The sequence below is a fragment of the Rhinoderma darwinii genome, chromosome 2 (assembly GCF_050947455.1).
Source record: "Rhinoderma darwinii isolate aRhiDar2 chromosome 2, aRhiDar2.hap1, whole genome shotgun sequence".
In the NCBI taxonomy this organism is placed as follows: domain Eukaryota; kingdom Metazoa; phylum Chordata; class Amphibia; order Anura; family Rhinodermatidae; genus Rhinoderma; species Rhinoderma darwinii.
The window spans coordinates 341,064,416-341,091,906 of NC_134688.1; the positions used below are offsets into that span (position 1 = coordinate 341,064,416).

The 27,491-nt window shown below is 42.6% G+C and overlaps 1 protein-coding gene across 1 annotated transcript in view; it reads right to left on the minus strand.

Moving 5' to 3' along the window:
- The window catches only part of IKBKE (inhibitor of nuclear factor kappa B kinase subunit epsilon), a 100,431-nt gene that overhangs the window by 14,206 nt on the left and 58,734 nt on the right, over positions 1-27,491 (minus strand). The window contains exons 12-15 of the mRNA XM_075853713.1: positions 19,789-19,890; positions 4,610-4,682; positions 1,867-1,976; positions 937-1,013 (exon numbers count right to left, since the gene is read on the minus strand). Coding sequence (XP_075709828.1) covers positions 937-1,013; positions 1,867-1,976; positions 4,610-4,682; positions 19,789-19,890 — 362 coding nt within the window. The remainder of the gene's footprint in view (positions 1-936; positions 1,014-1,866; positions 1,977-4,609; positions 4,683-19,788; positions 19,891-27,491) is intronic.

A 27,491-nucleotide genomic window follows, 5' to 3' on the forward strand; every position in this document is an offset into this window, starting at 1 on the left:
GCATTATCTACAGGGGGGCTGTATGGCGTTATCTACAGAGTGGGCTGTATGGCGTTATCTACAGAGGGGGCTGTATGGCGCTATCTACAGGGGGGCTGTATGGCGTTATCTACAGGGGGGCTGTATGGCGCTATCCACAGGGGGGCTGTATGGAACGCCATACAGCCCCCCCTGTAGGGAACGCTATACAGCCCCCCCTGTAGGGAACACCATACAGCCCCCCCCTGTAGGGAATGCTATACAGCCCGCCCTGTAGGGAACGCCATACAGCGTCCCCAACCCCCCAAAAAAATGCGACCTACAGTGTGAAAAGACATGTATCCCCTATCCACAGGATAGGGGATACATGTGTGATCGCTGGCAGCGATAGGGAGAACGGGGGACCGAAAGTCCCCCAAGTTCTCCATGACTAACCTCTGACTTCCGGCGTCTGCGCAGCTCAATAAAAATGAAAGGAGCGCTGGTCAATTTTCACTTCCTTATACCAACTTTGGATGACTTAGTTTTAGTTTGGCGCATTAAAGCTACACCCCTACATGCTAAGCCACACACCCTTTTTTACACCCTTTATAAGAACGTCTCGTGAGGTGCAAACATTTGTTCTTAAATTAGTCTAAAATAAAATCGGCGATTTTTCAACATATTATACAGTAGATGCAGACACAGTAGTAACTCTGCCCCTTTAGGTTGACGTTCTAAGACAGAATCAAAACAACTCCAGGGGGTCACCATAACAAGTATGTAATAGCAATATCTAGACACAGAAGCAATTTTAAACCAATTGAAAACTTGTTCTATTTAGTGTGATCTAATAGAGAAATGTTATATTTAATCATGGGACAACCCCCTTTCATAAATTTTGATATTTTCTGCTTTGAGGGAACATGCATATTCCTAAAGATGTACTATTGCAACTGTATACAAATGTTCACTTACTCGAAAGATGTCTTCGTTTCTTAAATTGCTGGAAAATCAACTGCGTTTTTTGTAGACAATGTTTCATACGATCCATGCTGGAATACAAAAATATTACAACCGCAGTTACTCACTGTACAATCCTGCTTAGTTTATACACAATTAGGCTATGTTCACAAGGCGGAATTTGCTTGGAAGGTCCAGCCGCAAAATCCGCAGCAGAATTATTCCTGCCATCAGCAGGAAGATTCCTACTACCATTCACTTCAATGGCAGGTTTGGGCAGAATCCGCCAGAAGATCGGGCAGGACGCCACTTTTGTCCGCCAGCTGAAAAAAATCCGCTATTGGGAAAAAGAAGCGTCTACCTCTCATTGAAATAAATGGGAGGCAGAATTTTGAGGAGGAATCCATCGCAAAAATTCCTTCGTGTGAACATAGCCTTAATAGTATTTGTTTTGTTATTAGTGACATAGTACAGTTATATTTATACAAGTTTCTATTATATCCGCTTTTTAGATAAATGAGCCTCTTGTGTTACACTCCATGACTAATTATGGGCTTGGATGTCTGTAAGATACTGTATGTTATATTGTGCATGATTGCTGTAACCGCTCAACTGAGCAGTAGTGTGCATGATTAGACTGTCATTGTGTAACAACACAAACTGGATCTTTAGTTGACTTGCAAGATCTGGCAACCAAGGAGCCAGCTGAACAATGCTCAAAGAATGTAAGGGTTAGGGAAACATCTAAGTCTTTTGGGAACAAGTCACTTATGATATAATAGTACCCAAAAGGGCGTTTCCTTAAGTGACGTGTCATCTACTATGATAAAAAGCTAAGGATAAAATGTTTTATATTTAACAATGCCATATGATTCTCCCAGACTTGGTTTATCTCTTAGATCAAAACAATGGATAGGTTGTAATTGTGGTTACAAGCTATATCACCTGGTGTCCACGCGCATATGGTCCTGGTCTTTTTTAACTTCTAAAAGCGAAAACTGAAGCATGCTTTCTTTATCTAGGCTGTGAGAGCAACTAGACAGAGTGTTCCTGATCTGCAGCATAATAAAGAGGTATTAATGCATTTTATTACCACAGCAGTCTGTTGTGGCTTACATTACTATCATTTTAAACTAGTTATTTAATGCTTCTAGAAATCATGCTTATCAGCCAAATTTGCCAAGAAAGACTCAGCGTTCACTACTTTCAGGAAATGTACCAATGGAGGCATACGACACTCATCCTGCTACTTCTGCAGTAAAGATTTAACAAGTATTGAGACCAGAGTCCATAAATAAGAAATAACTGTTCGACCGATAGCTATTTCTCCTGACTCCACCATAAACATGGATAGTTGGCTCGACTGAGCGTGCATGTTATTTTAATGGGGAAAAGGGAATAAGGCAAGGCCAAACCCCTCTGGCAGTAGCTTATCTCCTGTGGAAACTAAGGATCCTACATGCTGATATCTAAAATCCCCAATCCTTCTTTCCCCCGACTTCTGCTGTCTGGAGACCCCTATAGACATTAGATCACCCTTGATCTTGCTGAAATCATCAGGTTAGACTGAGTTTTGTCTAATGTGTATGGGCACCTTAAATTCAAGATAGGAGCGACTAAGAAGCAATTTTCTATCATAAAAGATGTCAATGAAAACCAGGAAATGGACACGGCCAATAATAAATTTGCTTGATGAAAACATTATAATATCTTTGCAACAAACATGAATTAGGATTGTGTGTATATTATTCAGATGTGCAAAAAGAAATCTACTCAAAAGTATTAACAAATAGATAGGGATATTTCATTAATAAATATATATGTATTCATATAACTGGAATAAGACACTGGAGTTTTGCGGGATCCCAGTAATCAAAATATATCCTTCACTATATACCTGGTATGGGGGAGTGGGCCTTCTAGTATACTCACACCTCCATAATGACTGTCAAAGTGTTTACATTAAAAGGGTTCTCCCAACTAGACAATCACTTTCCATATGTCCTATTGATTACCCCATTCCTGTGTCTATACAGGGGTAATGAGTCCCTTTTTGGCATTTCCTTGCGATAATAGCAGATCAATGGGCGGGATGGCGCCATTCTAAGAAGAGGTTGTCCTGATGGGAAAACCCTTTTTGCAATGCAAATCACAGCGACCCCATCAAAACTGCCCGCAGAGAGCCCTCAATAGACAATAGAGTGTCCCACATAAAGAGTGCCAACAGATTGTCTCCTGATAAACAGTGCCTGCACTTTGTAAGCACGGTTTTATCTACTGTAAATAAATCCTCAACTCTGTGCTGTTTAATTTCACAATACATCTTTAGAAGTGTTAGAGCTCTGTTTTTTTTTGTGATACAGATACAGCTCCAAATTCCCTGCTTCCCTTCACATGGCCGTTGGATTTAATGCTAACATTCTGGTTGCCTGCAGCCACCACAAGAGGAGTTAAAGGCATTTATATATATTTCTTCAACCCCCATTGAAATCAGAGGGAGATGTCAGAAGTCTTTGTAAGGCACTTTGAATTGCCGAAACATTGTACTTGGGTGACAAATCAAATGGACTTTTTTGTTTTTTTAAATCTTAATTGTATGCTGCAATATGATCACTTGAAGTTACAGGCACAAGACCTGAAGCTGCACTACTGCCAGCTTCTGATGACAACCAGGCTTTCCTGTTCTAACTTTTCACAAAGAGTTCAAATCCACATAATAATCTACAATATACCTTTACCTACCTCCCAACCATCCCATTTCTCACAGTATTGTCCTGTGAAACGGAGCCTCAAACTTTACGGGGCATGTGCAAATATGCATGAAAGTGGAAATTTCTTAGAAGTTTTATAAATGTGAAGAATAGTACAGTATATATTTTTTATAATTCTTTGTAATATATCTGACAGAAGTTTTTAGGATTTGTTCTTATTTGTAAGTCACCTTCCTCCTAAGCTCGATCAATGCACTGCATACCAAGCAGCACTCCTTTGTCAGCATTCTGCTTCATACCATTACTTCTTACCAGAGCCATTGTTAATCAATAGTGTGAAATATAAAACTAAAGCCTTATCCTGCCAATTGTCATGTGATGCATCTATTAGCATAAGCTGGTTTAAGATGGCGATTTCTCATAATGACCATAAGAAGAAATGTCAGTCAGTGTTCTCTTTCAGTCTTAAAGCACTACCGTGAATGCAAGAGGCGGAATACATTTAGCGGACATTGCATTTTTAGACTAGTAAAGTGAGTTAAATCCAGGAGGTTCATAAATCCTTGAACTGGAAGCCAAAACAACAGAACTCCTATTTCAATAAAAATAAATTTTCCAAGAAGATAATATACCAAGTTTCATAGTTCATGAAGGCAGCATCCACCTCCACAACCACAAACCCCATTCTCATTACCAAGTGGAATGGCGGTGTACAATTATCTGAATTTATTCTTAGTATATAACGTTGATCTACTAGTTGATTGACTAATAAGGACCTGGATGGAACATCATTTAGGCGATTGCCGGTGGTGGACTGAGAGTGACCCTGTACTTAAACATTAAATTACATTATAATACCTGTGGATATGCTGTAGCTCTAGCTGCTTGGTGAAAACAGCTAAATCTACCCATTCTTAGTTATATTTCATCAAGGTTGAAGTTGAAAGATTAGGTATGCACCAGAACCATAAACTTACTAACTGAAGCTTCTTCCGACAACCCCCTTGATCCTGTTTATCAATGGCAAAATCTTTATAGGCAGCATTGTATCTGTAATATAGAAATGGGCATAAGATTACTTTCATTCATGGATTTCTCTGGGAAATGAGACACATACATCATTCAGTCATAACAGTAAAACCACCTTCCTAATATTGTGTAGGACCTCCACTGTGCTGCTAAAATACTCTGACCCATCGAGGTATGGACTCCACAAGACTTTTGAATGTGTCCAGTGATATCTAGCATCAAGACGTTAGCAGCAGATCCGTTAAGTACTGTAAGTTGCGTGTTGGGGCCTTAGGCTGGGTTCACACGAGCATGTTACGTCCGTAATGGACGGAACGTATTTCGACCGCAAGTCTCGGACCGAACACACTGCAGGGAGCCGGGCTCCTAGCATCATAGTTATGTACGATGCTAGGAGTCCCTGCCTCTCCATGGAACTACTGTCCCGTACTGAAAACATGATTACAGTACGGGACAATTGTCCTGCAGCGAGGCAGGGACTCCTAGCATCGTACATAACTATGATGCCAGGAGCCCGGCTCCCTGCAGTGTGTTCGGTCCATTACGTACGTAACATGCTCGTGTGAACCCAGACTTAGTGTATCAGACTTGTTTTTCCAGCACATCCCACAGATGCTCGATTGGATTGATATTTGGGGAATTTGGAGGCCAAGTCAACACCTTGAACTCTATATCATGTTCTTCAACATGATTAATGCACCCTGTGTGGCACTGTCATTAGGGATAATCATTGCCATGAAGGGGTGTACTTGGTCTACAACAATGTTTAGGTAGGTGGTATGTGTAAAAGTAACATCCACATGACTGCCAGATCCCAAGGTCACCCAGCAGAACATTGCCAGAGCATCACACTGTCTCCATTGCCTTGCCTTCTTCCTATAGTGCATCCTGGTGTCATCTCTTCCCCAGGTAAGCAACACACATGAACCTGGTCTTCCTCACGATTTAGTAGAAAACGTGATTCATCAGAACAGGCCACCTACTACTATTGCTGCATGGCCTAGTACTGATCCCATTGTAGGTGCTTTCGGCAGTGGATAGGGGTCGGCATGAGCATTCTGATTGGTCTGTGGCTACAAGGTCCCAAACATATCAAGCTTTGATTCATTGTGTGTTCTTTTATATTCAGTATTTACTTTTTCAGCAATTTGTGCTAAAGTAGCTCTTATATTGGATTGAAATAGATGCGCTAGCCAACGCTCTCCACGTGCATCAATGAGTCTTGAGCAACCATGAACCTGTCACCAGTTCACCGGTTGTCCTTCCCTGGACCACTTCTGGTAGGTCCTTATCACTGCATACTGTTAACACCCTATTTTGGTGATGCTCTGACCCAGTCGTGTAGCCAACATAATTTGTCCCTTGTCAGATCCTTATGCTTGCCCATTTTTCCTGCTTCAAACAGAGCAACTTCAAGTACTGACTGCTCACTTACTGCCTAATTTATCCCACTCCTTGACAGGTGCCATCGTCATGAGATAATCAATGTAATTCGCGCGTCAGTGGTTTTAATGTTATGGCTGAACAATGTATGCTCAACATCCAAGTGTGTTTTTATTTTCAATCACATTTATGTATTTCTTCAAGGTATGCATTTATAATATATAGGATATTGAACACAGTTATTTTAATGAAATACCTCAGAATAATGTGTTGTACTGTAAATGATAGCATTATTGACTTGTGGTGTTCTATGAGCCTACAATTTCTCAATATCACCTTTTAGAAAACACACACACACGCACACACGCGCACACTATATATATATATATATATATATATATATACAGGACCGGACTGGCCATCTGGCAGTTCGGGCATATGCCAGACGGGCCGCTGAGCAGTGGGCCGCCTGCTGGCCGTCCAAACGATCAGTTTCGGCTCAGGCGGCAGGGTACAGCATTTGTAAGGGGGCGGCCGGCACAGCAGCTAAGAACTGCCATCTGACTATAATAGCAGCCGTGGTCTGTGCTGCTATTACTAAATCTCCCTGTGTAAAATCTCCACCTCCGGCCCCCCTTCCCTGCTCTTCACACAACATCTCCTCCTCCTGCTGTTGCTGGCGTTACTAGTCGGGACGTGAGGGAGGGGGAGGGTAAACTGTCGGCGGGCTCTGTGTCGGTGTTAAGGATCTGCCAGGCACAGCTTCTGTGTCTACGCCCATAGGTAATCAGTCTGCACCTGCTTTTATGTCTGTGAGACTGACTCCATCTTCCACCACTTGAATAAGGTCACTGTAAGGAACCAGTATCCCCTTCCTTTGATTCCTGATCTCTTTATTCAGGTTCAGGGGGCCCAATGGTTCTCTAAGTTTGTTCTACGGGGGCGTATAACCTTATCCGCATCAAAGAGGGGGATGAGTGGAAGACTGCGTTTAACACGCCCGAAGGTCATTTCGAATACCTCGTCATGCCCTTTGGGTTGTGCAATGCTCCGCGGTCTTCCAGAATTTCATAAATTAGATTTTAAGAGATTACCTGGGGGTATTTCTTGTAGTGTACCTTGATGACATACTTGTGTTTTCCAAGGACTGTTCCTCCCACATTGAGCATGTCAGGAAGGTGCTCCAGGTCCTTCGGGAAAACAAACTGTTTGCGAAGACCGAAAAATGTGTGTTTGGGGTGCAGGATATACCATTTTTGGGTCAAATCCTCACTCCTCATGAATTCTGCATGGACCCCGCCAAGGTCCAGGCTGTGGCGGAATGGGTCCAACCTGCCTCCCTGAAGGCGTTACAATTCTTTTTGGGGTTCGCTAATTATTACAGAAGATTTATTGCTAACTTCTCGGTCATCGCTAAGCCTCTTACGGATCTCACTCGCAAGGGTGCTGATCTCCTCCGCTAGCCTCCTGAGGCTGTCCAGGCTTTTGAGGTCCTTAAGAAGTGCTTTATCTCGGCCCCGGTGCTGGTTCAGCCCAACCAAATGGAGCCATTTATCGTGGAGGTTGACGCGTCCGAGGTGGGAGTGGGGGCTGTCTTGTCCCAGGGTACCAGGTCCCTCACCCATCTCCGTCCCTGTGCCTACTTCTCCAGGAAGTTTTCACCCACTGAGAGCAACTATGATATTGGCAACCACGAACTCTTAGCCATTAAATGGGCATTTGAAGAGTGGCACCACTTCCTGGAGGGGGCTAGGCACCAGGTAACGGTCCTTACTGACCACAAGAATCTGGTTTTCCTAGAATCTGCCCGGAGGCTAAACCCGAGACAAGCTTGATGGGCGTTATTTTTTACCAGATTCAACTTTTTGGTTACCTATAGGGCTGGGTCTAAAAATATCAAGGCTGATGCACTGTCGCGTAGCTTCATGGCCAGCCCTCCTTTGGAGGAAGATCCTGCTTGTATTTTGCCTCCAGGTATAATCATTTCCTCTATTGATTCTGATTTAGTCTCTGAAATTGCTGCTGATCAAGGTTCAGCTCCCGGGAACCTTCCTGAGAACAAGCTGTTTGTTCCCCTGCAATTCCGGCTAAGGGTACTTAGGGAAAATCATGACTCCGCACTATCTGGTCATCCAGGCATCCTGGGTATCAAGCACCTCATTGCCAGAAACTATTGGTGGCCTGGGTTGCCTAAAGACGTTAAGGCCTACGTCGCCGCTTGTGAGGTTTGTGCTAGGTCCAAGACTCCCAGGTCCCGACCAGCGGGCTTACTACGTTCTTTGCCCATTCCCCAGAGACCTTGGACCCATATCTCCATGGATTTTATCACCGATTTGCCTCCATCTCAAGGCAAGTCGGTGGTGTGGGTTGTAGTAGACCGCTTCAGTAAGATGTGCCACTTTGTGCCCCTCAAGAAACTACCCAATGCTAAGACGTTAGCTACCTTGTTTGTCAAATACATCCTGCGTCTCCATGGGGTCCCTGTCAATATTGTTTCTGACAGAGGGGTACAATTTGTTTCTTTGTTTTGGAGAGCCTTCTGTAAAAAGTTGGAGATTGATCTGTACTTCTCCTCTGCCTTCCATCCTGAAACTAATGGCCAAACTGAGAGGACTAATCAGTCTCTAGAACAATATTTAAGGTGTTTTATCTCTGACTGTCAATATGATTGGGTCTCATTCATTCCCCTCGCCGAATTTTCCCTTAATAACCGGGTCAGTAACTCGTCAGGGGTCTCCCCCTTTTTCTGTAATTTTGGGTTTAATCCACGGTTCTCCTCTGTTTCACCTGGTAGTTCCAACAATCCCGAGGTAGAGGTCGTTCATCGGGAACTGTGCACAGTCTGGGCCCAGGTTCAGAAGAACCTAGAGGCGTCCCAGAGCATACAAAAAACTCCGGCAGATAGAAGACGTTCTGCTAACCCCTTGTTTATGGTCGGGGATCTGGTGTGGCTATCGTCAAAGAACTTGCGCCTTAAAGTCCCGTCCAAGAATTTTGCTCCCCGGTTTATAGGGCCGTACAAGGTCATTGAAGTCCTCAATCCTGTCTCCTTCTGACTGGAGTTGCCCCCATCTTTTCAATTACACGACGTGTTTCATGCCTCCCTCCTTAAACACTGCTCCCCGTCCTTGGCTCCCTCGAGGAAACCTCCTGTCCCCGTTCTCACCCCTGAGGGGGTAATTCGTGGTGGCCAAAATTGTGGACAGCAAGATGGTCCAAGGCTCCCTCCAGTACCTGGTCCATTGGAGAGGATACGGGCCTGAGGAGAGGACTTGGGTACCCGCCCGGGATGTTCATGCTGGGGTATTGGTCAGGAGGTTCCACCTTCGTTTCCCCAATAAATTAGGTCTATCTAGAAAGGGTCCGGTGGCCCCTCATAAAAGGGGGGGTACTGTTAAGGATCTGCCAGGCACAGCTTCTGTGTCTACGCCCATAGGTAATCAGTCTGCACCTGCTTCTATGTCTGTGACACTGACTCCATCTTCCACCACTCAGGATGGCAGGCTTAGGAGTGAGAGAGCCTATCACAGCCTGGCCAGACGGAGCTAGCTCCCGCCCTCTGTCTATTTATACCTGCCTTTCCTGTTCCTCCTTGCTTGTGATTCTTCTCATTTGGTTTCCTGGCCCTGCTGCAGCTTCTTGTACTATTTGACCCTGCTTCATATTGACCCTGGCTTACTGACTACTCTCCTGCTCTGCATTTGGTACCTCGTACACTCCTGGTTTGACTCGGCTTGTTCACTACTCTCCTGCTCTGCGTTTGGTACCTCGTACACTCCTGGTTTGACTCGGCTCGTTCACCACTCTTGTTGCTCACGGTGTTGCCGTGGGCAACTGCCCCTTTTCCCTTGCTTCTGTGTACCATTGTCTGTTTGTCTGTCGTGCACTTATTGAGCGTAGGGACCGTCGCCCAGTTGTACCCCGTCGCCTAGGGCGGGTCGTTGCAAGTAGGCAGGGACTGAGTGGCGGGTAGATTTGGGCTCACTTGTCTGTTTCCTTACCCCCATCATTACAGTCGGGCTGTTAGCAGGAGAAATGCTGGCATGAAGAATCCCACCCCATCAACTGCTGAGCTCCCTTCACAATTATCTTACATAAAAGTAAGTGCATGTGTGTTTACAATGTGTACTTTATATGTGTATAATGTGTGCATGGAATGTGCATTATATAGTGTATGTGATGTGTACAAGTGTGTGTGCATATATAGTGTATGTGAAGTGTACATGTGTGTGTGTATATATAGTGTATGTGATGTGTACATGTGTGTGTGTATATATAGTGTATGTGATGTGTACATGTGTGTGCGTGTATATATAGTGTATGTGATGTGTAAATGTGTGTGTGTGTATATATAGTGTATGTGAAGTGTACATGTGTGTGTGTATATATAGTGTATGTGAAGTGTACATGTGTGTGTGTATATATAGTGTATGTGATGTGTAAATGTGTGTGTGTATATATAGTGTATGTGATGTGTACATTTGTGTGTATATATAGTGTATGTGAAGTGTACATGTGTGTATATATAGTGTATGTGATGTGTTCATGTGAATGTATATTTAGTGTTTGTGAAGTGCGCATGTGTGTATATATAGTGTGTGTATATAGTGTGTTTGATGTGTACGTGTACGTGTACGTGTGTGTGTGTGTGTGTGTGTGTGTGTGTGTGTGTGTGTGTGTGTGTGTAAGTGGAGAGCGCTATAGCTGTATTTATTTCACTCGTAGTTTAAATACTGCAGATTTTACCAATGGATTTCGTTGTGGTAAGGGCTCGTCCACACGCTCCTGAATTGCTGCGTTTTTTCCGGCCGGAAAAAATGTACCAGAATACTGTAGCAGCATAGTGGGGCACATTTAACAAATCTGACCCACACGCTGTGTCAAATTTCCGAGCCGAAATTGACCTGCGGTGCGTAATTTACAGACCGCAGCATGTCAATTCCCGCTACGGAAAGTGTGCAGAATTGCTGCGTTTTTCATAGGAGATGACTCCATCTCCCAACATTGAGAAAAACACAGTTTTTTAAGCACCATTTTCTGTCGCAAACACTGCTGGAAATGGTGCATTTTTGCCACAGCGGAAAGCCATTCATTTTCAAATGGAATTGCTGCAGACATTTTCTGCAGTAATTCCGTTGTGTGTGGATAAGCCCTAAATCTGCAGCACAAGGGCTTCTCCACACGTATTGGAATTTCTGCAGAAAACGGAGCGGATTTTGCTGTGTTTTTCTCAATGTTGGGGGATGGTGACATCTCCTCTGAAAAACGCAGCAATTCAGTCCACTTTCCTCAGCAGGAATTGACATGCTGCAGTACGAAAAATACGCACCGCAGGTAAACTTCTTGTCAGAAATTTTACACATCGCGTGGATAGGATTTGATAAATCTCACCCACTTTGCTGCTACTGTATTCTGCGTATTTTCCATCCGCAACTCCGGATGGAAAATACGCAGACATTCCTTTACGTGTGGACAAGCCCTAATGCAGTAGCAGCAGAGTGTGTGAGATTTGAACACCCACACGAAGTGCGGAAAAAAAAGCTCCGAAATTTACCTGCGGTCCGTTTTTTTAAGCATGTCAATCGTATTTGCATAAACGCTGCTTAATTGTTTCGGGTTTTCCCCAATTCAATGGGGAGGTAAAACCCGCAACAAATAGCAGATGTTGTGTTTTTTTGCAGCGGAAATGCAGCGATTCCGATGCAAAAAAAGCAACTCTTTTGCAAAATTTTAATCTTATACTTACCCAGAATTCAGTTTTTTTTGTCCGGGCAGGATGTAGGAGGGAAGCGTCGCCATGGTAAGTATCCATTTTTTTCTGCTCAGTTTTCCGCAGCGGCCATTCCTGGCCGAAAAAACTGCACCACAATTTGCTGCGGTTTTTCAGCTGGAATTCCCTGTATGCTTTTAAACAACGTATCCGTCCTGTGGGATCATACCCGTACAGTACATACATATAGTAGCTGTTGTCTTACAACTATACAGCTGCAATCCACGCCAACGTGCTGCATTCCCACGAGTCATCGCAGTTTTCAAATGATTGTTAATGTCCATGCAGTTTTTTGCAAACCATATCATTTGAAAACCGCACCGACTTTTGGTAAAACTGCATGTGCTGCGTGTTGTACTGAACGATAGTTGTTAGTAAAGATCTGATTGTTTGCATTAAAGGCTGTGTACCCCTTTGAAGTAGATTTTTTTTAATAAAATGTCAGTCAGTGTGTTTTGTGCAACTTTATAATTCGTTTTTATTAGAAAAATATTTTTACTTTTTGAGATACAGCTGATCTGTATCCTGTATACAGAGCAGCTGTATCTTACGCTGAATCCTGAACACGTCAGGTGCGTGGGACTGACGGGTTCAGTGTCAGCGTGTCCTGTGTGTCTCTGACATGCAGGTTCCACCTATAATAGTTCACATCTAAGTTACTTAAATGTGATAGATTACAGGTGGATACAGTCGACTACTCTATTGATTCCGCCCAAAAAAACCGGAAACCTTGCAAAACGGAGACAAACGGAAACCATTAGCAACGGAAGCGTTACCATTGAAATCAATGGTAATGGTACGGAAAGCTATGGTTTCTGTTTGGTTTACGTTCGTGGGTTCCCCTGACGGAAAGATCTGACGAAACCAATGAACGGAGCCCCAACGCAGGTCTAAGTGTAGCCTAATTATTACTGTATGATCTGTACAGATGATGGAGTGTACTATTTTTTGGGGTATAAGCAACTCCCAGTATATCATTACCATTGTTCAGGTCATACTGGGAGCTGCTAACCTGATTTTGCAAATGATCTCTGTACTGAAATGTATTGGTACTGAGATTGGTCCTGGTGCTGTATATATGTATGAGCTTGGTTATGGTGTTGCATATATGTACTGAGCTTTGTTCTGGTACTGTATATATGTAATGGGTTTTGTTCTGGTGCTGTATATATATGTACTGAGCTTGGTACTGGTGTTGTATATATGTAATAATCTTGGTTCTGGTGTAGAGCAGATGGCATTGTTGCAATTCATTGTATGTTTAATCAGAACCTGTCTGGTAGTTTTAACTCCTTGACCTGCCACCATGTGGTAATACATGACCTGACAATATTTCCAAAAATTCCCCTGTATGTTTGTTTCAGATGCAGCAAAATCTTTAAAATCAACTTTTAAAACAGTGCAGGCTATATGCTAATTACTATATAAAGCAGTGGTTCCCAACCGGAGAACCGTCCTGGGGTGCCGCGGCACTCCGCTCATCCACTGCAAAAAAAAAAAAAAAAGTTTAAAAAAATGTTATTTTTTTTTTTTTTTGCTACAAGCTCCGCCCTCGATATTGTAGCAGACGTGACGCGCGGACGTCTGTTACGAGTACTGCCCACTGCTTCCCACTAGAAGCCTGACGGAGGGAGAGGAGCCATTAACGTTGTGCAGGGTAAGGGTATGTTCACACGCACTAATTACGGACATAATTCGGGCGTTTTTGCCCCGAATTACGTCCGAAAATAGCGCCTCAATAGCGCTGACAAACATCTGCCCATTGAAAGCAATGGGCAGACGTTTGTCTGTTCACACGAGGCGTAATTTACGCGCCGCTGTCAAATGACGGCGCGTAAATAGACGCCTGCGTCAAAGAAGTGACCTGTCACTTCTTTGGCCGTAATTGGAGCCGTTATTCATTGACTCCAATGAATAGCAGCGCCAATTACGTCCGTAATGCACGCAGCGTTCAAGCGCCTGCACCCGCCGTTACGGCTGAAATTACGGGGATGTTTTCAGGCTGAAACATCCCCGTAATTTCAGCCGTTACGGACGCCCTCGTGTGAACATACCCTCAGTCTTTTTTTTCTTTAGGAAGAAAAAACAGAACCAAGATCCAGCGCTGGGTGTGCGTTAAAAAGGAACTCCTGTTCCAATTTTATTGGTATAACAAAGATAAAAATGATAGAACTATATGGAGTAGTTCTGTGGCAGAGTACAGGAATGAATGTTAGGTGAAGGATAGCAGTAAGCCCTGTTCAAATGTGCCTACGCGTTTCTGACACGTCTGTGTCCTTATTCATGGCATGCATAGGTACTCTGAGTTCACTCCTGGCTTTTATTTCCGGTTTTAATGTCATTTGGAGGGAAATTAAAGAACAGCTGTGTCCATGGGGATTGAGGAATCAAAAAAGCCGGTAAATGTATTAGCGGTTCTTATTGATTTATTGAGAGTAGCTAAAGAAATTGGAATATATCCTGTGTTTTAACAATGGACAATGTTAAAGAAGTATTTGTGTAAACGAAATTCGTAAGGAATAAGTAATTGATACTAAACTTAAAATTATCTCATAGAAAAAGACATGAACAATATTGAAAGTGAACCCAAAAAGATGGTAAAGATTTTAGTAGAAAAAATAGTGAGAAGAGATGATTGCACTTTTTATTTGATTATGATTGATAATATTTATCCAATATTATACTTTATTGCTGATTTAGTATCATTTGGAAGGAAATTCACGATCAGCTGTGTCCATCGGGATTAGTAAACCACAAAGCCGATAAATGTATTAGCGGTTCTTATTGATTTATGGGGAATAACTCAAGAAATTAGATAATATCCTGTATTTTAATGAAAGACACTGTTAGAGGAGTATTTATGTAAAATAAATTCGTAAGGAATAAATGATTGATACTGAGATTAAAATTATTTCGTACAAAAAGACAAGAGAAATATTTAAAGTGAACCCAGAAATAAGGTAATAAATCTAGTAGAAAAATAATGGGAAAAAATGATTGTCCTTTTTGGTTGATTGTGGTTAATGATATTTATCAATGAGAAAATTGTATATTAATAGACAGTATATCATGGAAAAGACTCAGGATGTGAGGTCAGAGTACATGCAAAAAGATCGGCTAGAGAGAGAAATGAAGTGTGGAAAAGAAACAGAAGATTAAAATAGAATTAAAAACATGAATGAATGTTACAAAGAACATTAAATTGTTAGACATTTAAAAACAAACAGGGGATATAGATTTTCATGAACAAATTTTGTCTCAAATGGTGAAAAAGAAGTACAATGAATGGTATTACATTTGTAGGAAAAAACGGGATGACCTATATTGTTGTGTATAATGTACAGCAGTGTAGACCTGAATATGTGATGTCAAATATACAAATGAGAAAGTAATATGTGTCAGTAAACCTATATTAATGTGTGATGAAATCATATGTGTATATGATTCTAATTATTATACAAATGATATTAGGTAGTGTAAAAGTGGCTGACTAGACGTGTGTCGGCACCTGTAGATTTTTCAAGTTGGTTAATGACAGATATTAATTATGGATATATATTTTCTTCCAGGTCTGATATGAAAATTAGAGAAAGTAAGAGGGTATGAATTTTATGGACTTAATTTAATAATGAAACATTAGTTCTCGTCTTAGATTGAGACCGTTGGGAAATCTGGTTTTCAATCTGAAAATCCAAAATGCTTCTCTGTCCAATAATAGTTGTTTTTTGTTTCCACCTCTTATGGAACAAATTGCTTTTTCAATGGCATATACCCTGAAGGTTTTAGTGGACCTGTCATGACTAGTGATAAAATGCCTAGCCGCATTCGAGATACTGATGATGTTAGGGTTCCTAATATATCCTAGGTGCTCTAGAACTCTGGTTTTTAATTTCCTGGTTGTGCAACCCACATATTTGAGGTTGCAGTCTGTACATTCGATAATGTATGTAACGTGGTCACTGTTACAATTAATGTAAGATTTGATAGGGAAACTGTTGGTCCCGTGGGAATCTTTAAAGATTTTGGTGGCTTGGGCAAAGTAGCATGTTTTGCAGGGATGTGAACCACACTTGAAAAAACCTTTGTGGTGTAACCAGGTAGGTTTTGTGTTTTTCGATGAGAATAAAGAAGGGGATAATGTATTCCCTAGTGTGGGTGCCCTCCTCGAAACTATGCGATACCCATCCTTGAGGATTTTGTTTAATTTGTCATCCTCATAAAGGATGGGAAGGTATCTCTGTATAATATTTTTAATTTCTGTGAATTGATTACTGTATTCTAATATTAGAGTTGGTTTTGCAGGGTTGTCTCCTCCTTGTGCTTCATTGGTGATGTTGAAGTTTATATTTGTGTGGTTATTTTTGTTTTTATTTTTGTGGAGTAAACGTTTTTTTTCTTTAGTTTGATAGCAGTTGTGTGAGAAATGGAGCCAGGGGAATGCCAGAAGTTGTAGTCCTCTCCTCTTATACCTCCTCCCTGTAATGTCCTCTGATATCCCATAATAACGTCCTGGACATGCTGGTAGTTGTAGTTCTCTCCTCTTATACCTCCTCTCTGTAATGTTCTCTGATATCCCATAATAACGTCCTGGACATGCTGGAAGTTGTAGTTCTCTCCTCTTATACCTCCTCCCTGTAATGTCCTCTGATATCACATAACATACTGGACATGCTGGGAGTTGTAGTTCTCTGCTCTTATATCTCCTCCCTGTAATGTCCATTGATATCACATAATAATAGCCTGGACATGCTGGGAGTTGTTGTTCTTATACCTTCTTATTTATTCCTTCCACAGGAGTAAGCACACTTTCTCTCTGTGATGGTCACTTTACTAGAGAAGCAGATGGTCACTTTACTGGTGGGGGCTTATGGTCTCTTTACTGTGGGGTCATTATACTGTGAGTGAGGGGCTGATGGTAATTTTACTGTGAGTGGGGGGCTGATGGTCATTACTGTGAGTGGGGGGCTGATGGTCATTTTACTGTGAGTGGGGGCTGATGGTCATTTTACTGTGAGTGGGGGCTGATGGTCATTTTACTGTGAGTGGGAGGTTGATGGTGATTTTACTGTGAGTGGGGGGCTGATGGTGATTTTACTGTGAGTGGGGTGCTGATGGTTATTTTACTGTGAGTGGGGGGCTGATGGTCATTTTACTGTGAGTGGGGTCTGATGGTCTTCAAGCGCTCGTTTGGTGCTTTTTTGTCTGCGTTTTTTGCATTCGCTTCAACAGCTTAAAAAAAATGTGGCCAAAAAACACAGCAAAAAAAAAAACAACGCTGTTAGTTCAAAGTCTGCCTCAAAATTTCTAAATTAATTTGGAGGCAGATTTTTAGTTTCTGTCTTACAAAAAAACGTTGTGTGAACATACCCTAAGAGTGTAGTGCTTGTTTTTAGCAATTTTTTGTCATTTTGTAAACAATATTTGGTAGGGGTGCCCTGAGAACTATTATTTTTTCCTGGGGTGCCACGAGCCTGAAAAGGTTGGGAAACTCTGATATAAAGGGTCATGGGTCGGTGCCGCTATCCTGTAGAGTCACACAGTCCTAACTGAAAACCCACCTTTCCATGCTTGGTTGACATCCCCCTTGGCTGTTATACATCACTACCAGTATCTTCCAACTTTCTTGGATGCACCATTGCCTTGTACTCCATGAACACGCACCATTCAGCGAGTTGTACTCTGCCCGGCTTCATCACTGCACCGCGGATGCCAGGCGGGCTCACAGAGTATGTTACAGCCGACACTTCACCCCAAAGCAAAGCAAGCTACAAAGCAAAGGAGAAGGCTGGTAGTAATGTAGAACAGTCAGGGGGATGCCAATCAAGATCTGTGGGGGCCATTTAAATTTTCGCCTCAGGCAGCAGAAAAGCTAGAATTGGCCCTGGGGCGGCGGTGCCACTGACATCATCGCACCGCTTCTGTTGTTGAAAGGCGCTGATTGACGGGGCAAGTCATTCTGCCCTGCCAATCAGCGCCGTCGTTCAGCCCTAGCAGACCTGCTCACAAAAGAGCAGGCCTGCATTGACATAGGATGACGTGGGAACGGGATCGAGGTGAGTATGTAAAGTTGGGATTTTTTTTGTCTTTTTTTTCCACTTAAAAGTGTCAGCGGCATTATCTACGGGGGGGGGGAGAATATATGTGGGGCACTATATACAGGGGAGCTATATGTGGGCCACAATCTACAGGAGAGGTTATATATGAGGCAATATCTGCAAGGGGGGCCATATGTGGGACACCATATTCAGGGGGGCTATATGTGGGGCACCATCTACAGGGGCACTATATCAAGGCTGATGCACTGTCGCGTAGCTTCATGGCCAGCCCTCCTTCGGAGGAAGATCCTGCTTGTATTTTGCCTCCAGGTATAATCATTTCCTCTATTGATTCTGATTTAGTCTCTGAAATTGCTGCTGATCAAGGTTCAGCTCCCGGGAACCTTCCTGAGGACAAGCTGTTTGTTCCCCTGCAATTCCGGCTAAGGGTACTTAGGGAAAATCATGACTCCGCACTATCTGGTCATCCAGGCACCCTGGGTACCAAGCACCTCATTGCCAGAAACTATTGGTGGCCTGGGTTGCCTAAAGACGTTAAGGCCTACGTCGCCGCTTGTGAGGTTTGTGCTAGGTCCAAGACTCCCAGGTCCCGACCAGCGGGCTTACTACGTTCTTTGCCCATTCCCCAGAGACCTTGGACCCATATCTCCATGGATTTTATCACCGATTTGCCTCCATCTCAAGGCAAGTCGGTGGTGTGGGTTGTAGTAGACCGCTTCAGTAAGATGTGCCACTTTGTGCCCCTCAAGAAACTACCCAATGCTAAGACGTTAGCTACCTTGTTTGTCAAATACATCCTGCGTCTCCATGGGGTCCCTGTCAATATTTTTTCTGACAGGGGGGTACAATTTGTTTCTTTGTTTTGGAGAGCCTTCTGTAAAAAGTTGGAGATTGATCTGTCCTTCTCCTCTGCCTTCCATCCTGAAACTAATGGCCAAACTGAGAGGACTAATCAGTCTCTAGAACAATATTTAAGGTGTTTTATCTCTGACTGTCAATATGATTGGGTCTCATTCATTCCCCTCGCCGAATTTTCCCTTAATAACCGGGTCAGTAACTCGTCAGGGGTCTCCCCCTTTTTCTGTAATTTTGGGTTTAATCCACGGTTCTCCTCCGTTTCACCTGGTAGTTCCAACAATCCCGAGGTAGAGGTCGTTCATCGGGAACTGTGCACAGTCTGGGCCCAGGTTCAGAAGAACCTAGAGGCGTCCCAGAGCATAAAAAAAACTCCGGCAGATAGAAGACGTTCTGCTAACCCCTTGTTTATGGTCGGGGATCTGGTGTGGCTATCGTCAAAGAACTTGCGCCTTAAAGTCCCGTCCAAGAATTTTGCTCCCCGGTTTATAGGGCCGTACAAGGTCATTGAAGTCCTCAATCCTGTCTCCTTCCGACTGGAGTTGCCCCCATCTTTTCAAGTACACGACGTGTTTCATGCCTCCCTCCTTAAACACTGCTCCCCGTCCTTGGCTACAGGAGAGATTATATATGAGGCAATATCTGCAAGGGGGGCCATATGTGGGACACCATATTCAGGGGGGCTATATGTGGGGCACCATCTACAGGGGCACTATATACAAAAAAATCCTCTAGAACAACGAGCACGTACATTATTCTTGTTGAAAAGCAGTGGATTCGTTGGAGTTGGGGTTATCAAGAACTATTCCTCTTTTCATTTACACCTGTCTTAATAAATCTCCCCATGTCTTGTATAGATCAAAGTCCCAGTCTGGCCCTGTGTATATATATATATATATATATATATATATATATATATATATATATATATATATATATAATATATTTACTTTACTCTCAAACATCTGCAATGACATCCACAGTGTCAATGGTACTGGCCTGTTGTATACTGATGTCAGCCCTGACAGTTTAGAAGGTAACTCGTACAGCATTGCATCCTTACAGTCTTGTGTTTCTGCTTTCAGTGTTGCACATGCAGTTATAGTGTGACATCACGGCTGATTTCTTCTCAACGATCCTGTGGCATTCTGCTTTTAGATTCTGACTGTGAAGAGACAAATGATGTTGGATAATCTGTGCACAGTTGCATTCATGAACTATTACAAAGGCTAAATTTAGCATGCAACCCCTTCCCGACATTTGACGTATGGTTACGTCATAGCCGGGTAGGGGAAGTATGGAGTGGGCTCACAGAGTATGTTACAGCCGACACTTCACCCCGCTCGTTTAACCCGTTAATTGCCGCGGTCAATAGCGACCGCGGCATTTAAATCATTAGAAAGAGGGGAGCGATCCGCTCTAGCAGCTTATCGCGCCCCCCCGCAATGCAATCGCGGGGTGGCGATACTTGCTATGGCAGCCTGGGGGCCTAATGAAGGCCCCCAGGTCTGCCATCTTTGTGCTCCTATTAACCCCTTCCCGACATTTGACGTATCCATACGCCAAAGTCGGGTAGGGGAAGTATGTAACTGGCTAACGGAGTGAACCCGCTCCATACGATGCCGGTGCCGGCTGTATTTTACAGCCGATACTTCAGAGTAACAAGCAGCAGCGCGATCCCGCTTGTTTAACTCGTTAAATGCCGCGGTCAATAGCGACCGCAGCATTTAAATCGTTAGAAAGAGGGGGGCGACCCTCTATTTTTGGTCACCTCATCTCCCACAAAAAATGAAATAAAAAGTGATCAAAATGTCCCATGCACCCCAAAATGGTATTATTACAGCAAAAAATAAGCCCTCATACCAATTAATCGACGGAAAAATAAAAAAGTTATGGCTCTCGGAATTTGGCGACACAAAATACATTTTATTTTTTACACTTAGGGTTTTACTTGTAAAAGTAGTAAAATATAGAAAAAACTATATATATTTGGTATCACCGTAATCATATTGACCCACAGAATAAAGTTAACATGTTGTTTTAATTGCACAGTGAATGACGTAAAATCGACGTGCAAAAAACAATGGAGGAATCGCTTTTTTTTTCATTTTCTACCCCACAAATATTTTTTTTCCCATTTCCTAGTACATTATATGGCATAATAAATAGCGCTACGAAAAATTACAATTCGTCCCGCAACAATCAAGCCCTCATAGGACTAGATCAACAGAAAAATAAAAAAGTTATGGCTTATGTAAGGTGGGGAGGAAAAAATGAAAATCTGAAAAAGGGCTGCGACATGAAGGGGTTAACCCTGCCTCTGGCAGGGCTGAATAGAAAGACGATATTCTGCAATACATTAGTATTGCAGTATATAGTGCTAGCGATCCGTGGTTGAAGTCCCCTAGGGGGGCTAATAAATAAAGTACAAATTTGTAAAATAAAGTGTTTTTTTATGTAAAAAAAACCTCAAAATATTAAAAGTAAAAAAAAAAAACCCTTTACCCATTTTCCCCCTAAGGCATTGTAAAAAAATAAATGAACATAATTGGTATTGACGCATCTGTAAGTCTGAACTATTACAATATATCATTAATTAACCTGCACAGTTTATTCCGTAAAAAAAAAATGTAACCGCCAGAATCGCTATTTTTTGGTCACCTCATCTCCCACAGAAAATGGTATAAAAAGTGATCAAAACCTGGCGTGTACCCCAAAATGGCAGAATTAAAAACGACAGCTTATCCCGCAAAACATAAGCCCTCATACCACTTAATCGACGGAGAAATAAAAAAGTTCTGGCTCTCAGAATTTGGCGACACAAAATAAATTTTATTCTTTACACTAAGGGTATGTTCACACGGCCTATTTACGGACGTAAATCGGGCGTTTTTGCCCCGAATTACGCCCGAAAATAGCGCCTCAATAGCGCTGACAAACATCTGCCCATTGAAAGCAATGGGCAGACGTTTGTCTGTTCACACGAGGCGTATATTTACGCGCCGCTGTCAAATGACGGCGCGTAAATAGACGCCCGCGTAGAAAAAGTGACCTGTCACTTCTTTGGCCGTAATTGGAGCCGCTATTCATTGACTCCAATGAATAGCAGCGCTAATTACGGCTGTAATTGACGCGGCGTTGAAGCGCCTGCACATGCCGGTACGGCTGAAATTACGGGGATGTTTTCAGGCTGAAACATCCCCGTAATTTCAGCCGTTACGGACCCCCGCCGTGTGAACATACCCTTAGGGTTTTACTTGTAAACGTAGTAAAATATAGAAAAAACCTTATACACTACCGTTCAAAAGTTTGGGGTCACCCAGACAATTTTGTGTTTTCCATGAAAACTCACACTTATATTTATCAAATGAGTTGCAAAATGACTAGAAAATATAGTCAAGACATTGACAAGTTTAGAAATAATGATTTTTATTTGAAATAATAATTTTCTCCTTCAAACTTTGCTTTCGTCAAAGAATGCTCCATTTGCAGCAATTACAGCATTGCAGACCTTTGGCATTCTAGCTATTAATTTGCTGAGGTAATCGGGAGAAATTTCACCCCATGCTTCCAGAAGCCCCTCCCACAAGTTGGATTGGCTTGATGGGCACTTCTTGCGTACCATACGGTCAAGCTGCTCCCACAACAGCTCTATGGGGTTGAGATCTGGTGACTGCGCTGGCCACTCCATTACAGATAGAATACCAGCTGCCTGCTTCTTCCCTAAATAGTTCTTGCATAATTTGGAGGTGTGCTTTGGGTCATTGTCCTGTTGTAGGACGAAATTGGCTCCAATCAAGCGCTCCACAGGGTATGGCATGGCATTGCAAAATGGAGTGATAGCCTTCCTTATTCAAAATCCCATTTACCTTGTACAAATCTCCCACTTTACCAGCACAAAAGCAACCCCAGACCATCACATTACCTCCACCATGCTTGACAGATGGCGTCAGGCACTCTTCCAGCATCTTTTTAGTTGTTCTGCGTCTCACAAATGTTCTTCTGTGTGATCCAAACACCTCAAACTTCGATTCGTCTGTCCATAACACTTTTTTCCAATCTTCCTCTGTCCAATGTCTGTGTGCTTTTGCCCATATTAATCTTTTCCTTTTATTAGCCAGTCTCAGATATGGCTTTTTCTTTGCCACTCTGCCCTGAAGGCCAGCATCCCGGAGTCGCCTCTTCACTGTAGACGTTGACACTGGCGTTTTGCGGGTACTATTTAATTAAGCTGCCAGTTGAGGACCTGTGAGGCGTCTATTTCTCAAACTAGAGACTCTAATGTACTTGTCTTGTTGCTCATTTGTCTAGCGGGGCCTCCCACTTCTCTTTCTACTCTGGTTAGAGCCTATTTGTGCTGTCCTCTGAAGGGAGTAGTACACACCGTTGTAGGAAATCTTCAGTTTCTTGGCAATTTCTCGCATGGAATAGCCTTCATTTCTAAGAACAAGAATAGACTGTCGAGTTTCACATGAAAGCTCTCTTTTTCTAGCCATTTTGAGAGTTTAATCGAACCCACAAATGTAATGCTCCAGATTCTCAACTAGCTCAAAGGAAGGTCAGTTTTATAGCTCCTCTAAACAGCAAAACTGTTTACAGCGGTGCTAACATAATTGCACAAGGGTTTTCAAGTTTTTTCTAATCATCCATTAGCCTTCTAACACAGTTAGCAAACACAATGTACCATTAGAACACTGGAGTGATGGTTGCTGGAAATGGGCCTCTATACACTATGTAGATATTGCATTAAAAACTAGACGTTTGCAGCTAGAATAGTCATTTAGCACATTAACAATGTATGGAGTGTATTTCTGATTAATTTAATGTTATCTTCATTGAAAAAAAATGTGCTTTTCTTGCAAAAATAAGGAAATTTCTAAGTGACCCTAAACTTTTGAACGGTAGTGTATATTTGCTATCACCGTAATCATATTGACCCACAGAATAAAGTTACCATGTTGTTTTAATTGCACAGTGAATTCCGTAAAAACTAAGCGCAAAAAAACAATGATGTAATCTCTGTTTTTTTTATTTTCTTCCCCACAACATTTCCCCCCCCCCGTTTCCTAGTACATTATATGGCACAATAAATGTCGCTCCGAAAAACCACAACACGTCCCGCAAAAATCAAGCCCACGTAGGACTATATCGACTGAAAAATTTAAAAGTTATTGCTTTTGGAAGGTGGGGAGGAAAAAAGGAAAATTTAAATCTGAAAATAGTTTACGACGGGAAGGGGTTAAAACAATAACAGTAACAGTAACAGAGCAAGTTTATTGCTAAACTAATGTATTAGGGAAATCACAGATTCACTTAAAATTAAAGTGAATTTGTCAATTCCACATGTTTTATTGCTTAGCCCCTTAACCCCTTCCCGCAAATCGGCGTTCCTGAACGTCCTTTTTAGCGGTGCCTTCCCGCAAAAGGGCGTACAGTAACGCCCTGCATTCAAACTGTCACCATGTCACTTGACATGGTGACATCACAATGATTGTTGCTGTCCGTGACAGCTAACAATCATAGTTACCCGGCACGGGACCTATCATAGCTGCCCCGTGTCGGCGATCGCTGTGGTTGGTCAGTCAAATGTGACAGACCAATCACAGCTGTCAATGACGACACAGTGCTTTTTCCCGGCTCTGAGAAGCTCATTGAGTGTCAGATCTTCTCAGAGCCGGTCATCAGTGTACTGTGCTGTTCGTGTCAGAGTGTTTCTGACAGAAAAAACTGTTAAAAATAGAAAAATAACTCCTCTATACTCACCCTCCATGCCCTTCAGCTGATCCCTGCCTAGTTTGAAGGACCCTGTCAGATTTGTGGTCCCTGTCAGATCTGTGGTCCCTGTCAGATCTGTGGTCCCTGTCAGATCTGTGGTCCCTGTCAGTGTCCCTGTCAATTTTGTTTAAAAAGTTCCCCAATTTTACCCTATACTGACCCCTAGCCCCAGTGTCTGTCACCTGGTAATCCTGCTAAGCTGCTGACGTCCGTCACCTGCTGACCGTTTACTTGCGGTCTTCTGTCCCTACCTACTCCGTCCTCTCCTGAATTTTTAGGGAGTTTAGTTTTCTTGTTAAAAAAAGAAAAAAAAAGAAAAAAAAATTAAAACATTTTAAAAAAAAATTAACAGTTATTTAGCAATTGAAGGGAGTCTTGTTAGGGGTAGCGCTACTTTATATAGGCTCATTACCTGACCTCTGTGTCTTGTCACCACCTGTGACCTATACAGTGCGCTCCGTCCCGCTTCTGTATTTTTGGGGATCACTTTTTAGTTATATTGTTTTTAGGGAGTTTTATTAATTATTATACACTGTACCATACCAATATGGCCCAGAGATTTTATAGTCCAGAGGAGGCATATGCCATGTTATGCTCCGACACCGACTCTGCAAGTGAAGATGAGATGGAATTTGTTATTTCATCTTCATCATCATCTAGCGAGTCTGATGAGCCCCCCGCACAGCGCAGAAGAGCAGTTGGTCCTGCGCAGCCGGATTCAAATGAGGCGATGTGGGTACCCGCTGTAAATTATACCCCTCAGGTTCCCAACTTTACTGCCTCCTCAGGGATCCAAGTAGAGACTGCAGGGTTCAGGGAATTAGATTTTTTTAATTTGTTCTTTTCTGAGGAATTTGTTTCTGCGATGGTCCAGCAGACCAATTTGTACGCAGAGCAGTTTATGGCCAGCAATCCCACCTCATATAATGCCAGAGTTCAAAGCTGGACCCCCACAGACCCAGTGGAACTCCGAAAATTTTGGGGCCTATTGTTAAATATGGGCCTCATAAAAAAACCACGTATCCGGGACTACTGGTCCTCTGACGTACTGTACAATACACCCCTCTACAGTACGGTGATGAGCAGAACACGTTTTGAGGCCCTGCTCAAGTTCTTACATTATAATGATAATTCCCGTTGCCCACCACCCCAGGACCCCCATTATGACAGGCTATATAAGATTAGGCCTGTCATCGACCACTATAATACAAAATTTTCAGAAAGTTACACCCCTGAAAAAAATATAGCGGTCGATGAATCCCTTGTAAGTTTCAAAGGGAGGCTGCACTTCAGGCAATACCTCCCAAACAAAAGGGCCCGGTATGGCATAAAATTATACAAGGTGTGTGAGAGCGCCACCGGGTACACACACCGTTTTAAAATTTATGAGGGGAAAGATTCAAAAATTGAACCCCCAGACTGCCCCTCCATTCTTGGTATCAGCGGCAAAATAGTTTGGCACCTGATACACCCTTTACTTGGTCAGGGATATCACCTATACGTGGACAATTATTATAATAGTATTCCCCTCCTAAAGTCCCTTTCGTCCAGATCCACCGTGGCCTGTGGCACCATCCGGAAGAATCAGAAGGGCCTTCCCAAATCCCTGCTGGGGCAGACGTTGCAGAAAGGGGAAAGTAGTGCCGTCTGCAGCAATAATCTGCTCTTTCTTAAATTTAAGGACAAAAGGGATGTACACATATTGTCCACCATTCATAATGCTAGCAGCAGACCTGTTCTAGTACGTGGATCCAGCACCCCAACCACCAAGCCTACCTGCATCCTGGACTACAATCGCTTCATGGGTGGGGTGGACCTATCGGATCAAGTGATCAAACCATATAGTGCCATGCGTAAGAGCAAAACATGGTACAAAAAGCTGGTCGTCCACCTCACCCAAATTGCATTTTATAATGCGTTTGTGGTGTCCAGGTATGCAGGCAATCGTGAAACCTTCCTGCAATTCCAGGAGAAGGTCATAAAGGCTCTAATATTTGGAAACCCAGAAGGGGAGGGTACTGCAAGTAATGTGAATCGCATTATTCCAGGCCAGCATTTTCCAACAGAAACACCCCCTACCGAGAAAAAAAGAAGACCCCAAAAAAAATGTAGGGTGTGTACAAGAAGAGGGATCAGAAGAGACACCACCTACCAATGTGATACCTGCCCCACAAAACCCGGCCTATGCATAAAAGAATGCTTCAGAATTTATCACACCTCATTAGAGTTTTAAATTATGTTTTATTCATCAGTCCCCTCTTTCTTCATATTGGCCATTATAAAGTAATTTCATTTATTTCCCATTTTCTGCCCACTGACTAAAAATTTGAATAACCCCAAAACAAAACAAAAAATTCTCACTATACCCCTAGATGAATACCTAGGGTGGTGTCGCCTTACAATTGGTCACGCAAAATTCTCACTATACCCCTAGATGAATACATTGGGGGTTGTAGTTTTTAAATGTTCGATTTTTTTGTTCTGCCTGTTATGATTATGTCCTGCCATAAAAAGCAGTTATTTTCATTCTTAGTACTTTTTTACTTTTTGGTGATACGGGCATAGCTCTTTTTATTTGGAGGGTATACGAGCTGTTCCTGATCAGTGCAGTTTGGGCTTGTTTTACGGTTTTGTGCAACTTGTTCTACCCGATAATACTGCTTGTAAAGCTGACAATAATTTGTGGATTAGTGATCCTTTACTGTATCTATACATACGGTGTTGGACACTGCTGTTATGGAGTGCCAGCGTCACTTGGCACATTTGTCCCTCATGTAGGGATTGATTGTGCTAATGAGACAACCAGTCCTTTCAAAAAAAAAACAAAAACAATTATATAGCCCCATGGCTGTCCTTTTATTATGTGAACATTCTCAGTATTTGTTTCCTCCACTTTTCAAATATATTGCCTTTCCAAGGCAGTTTCATATATTTTTTTAAATTTTCCCAATCTAACTTTTTTTTGTTGGTCATATGCTTTTTTAGCACGAA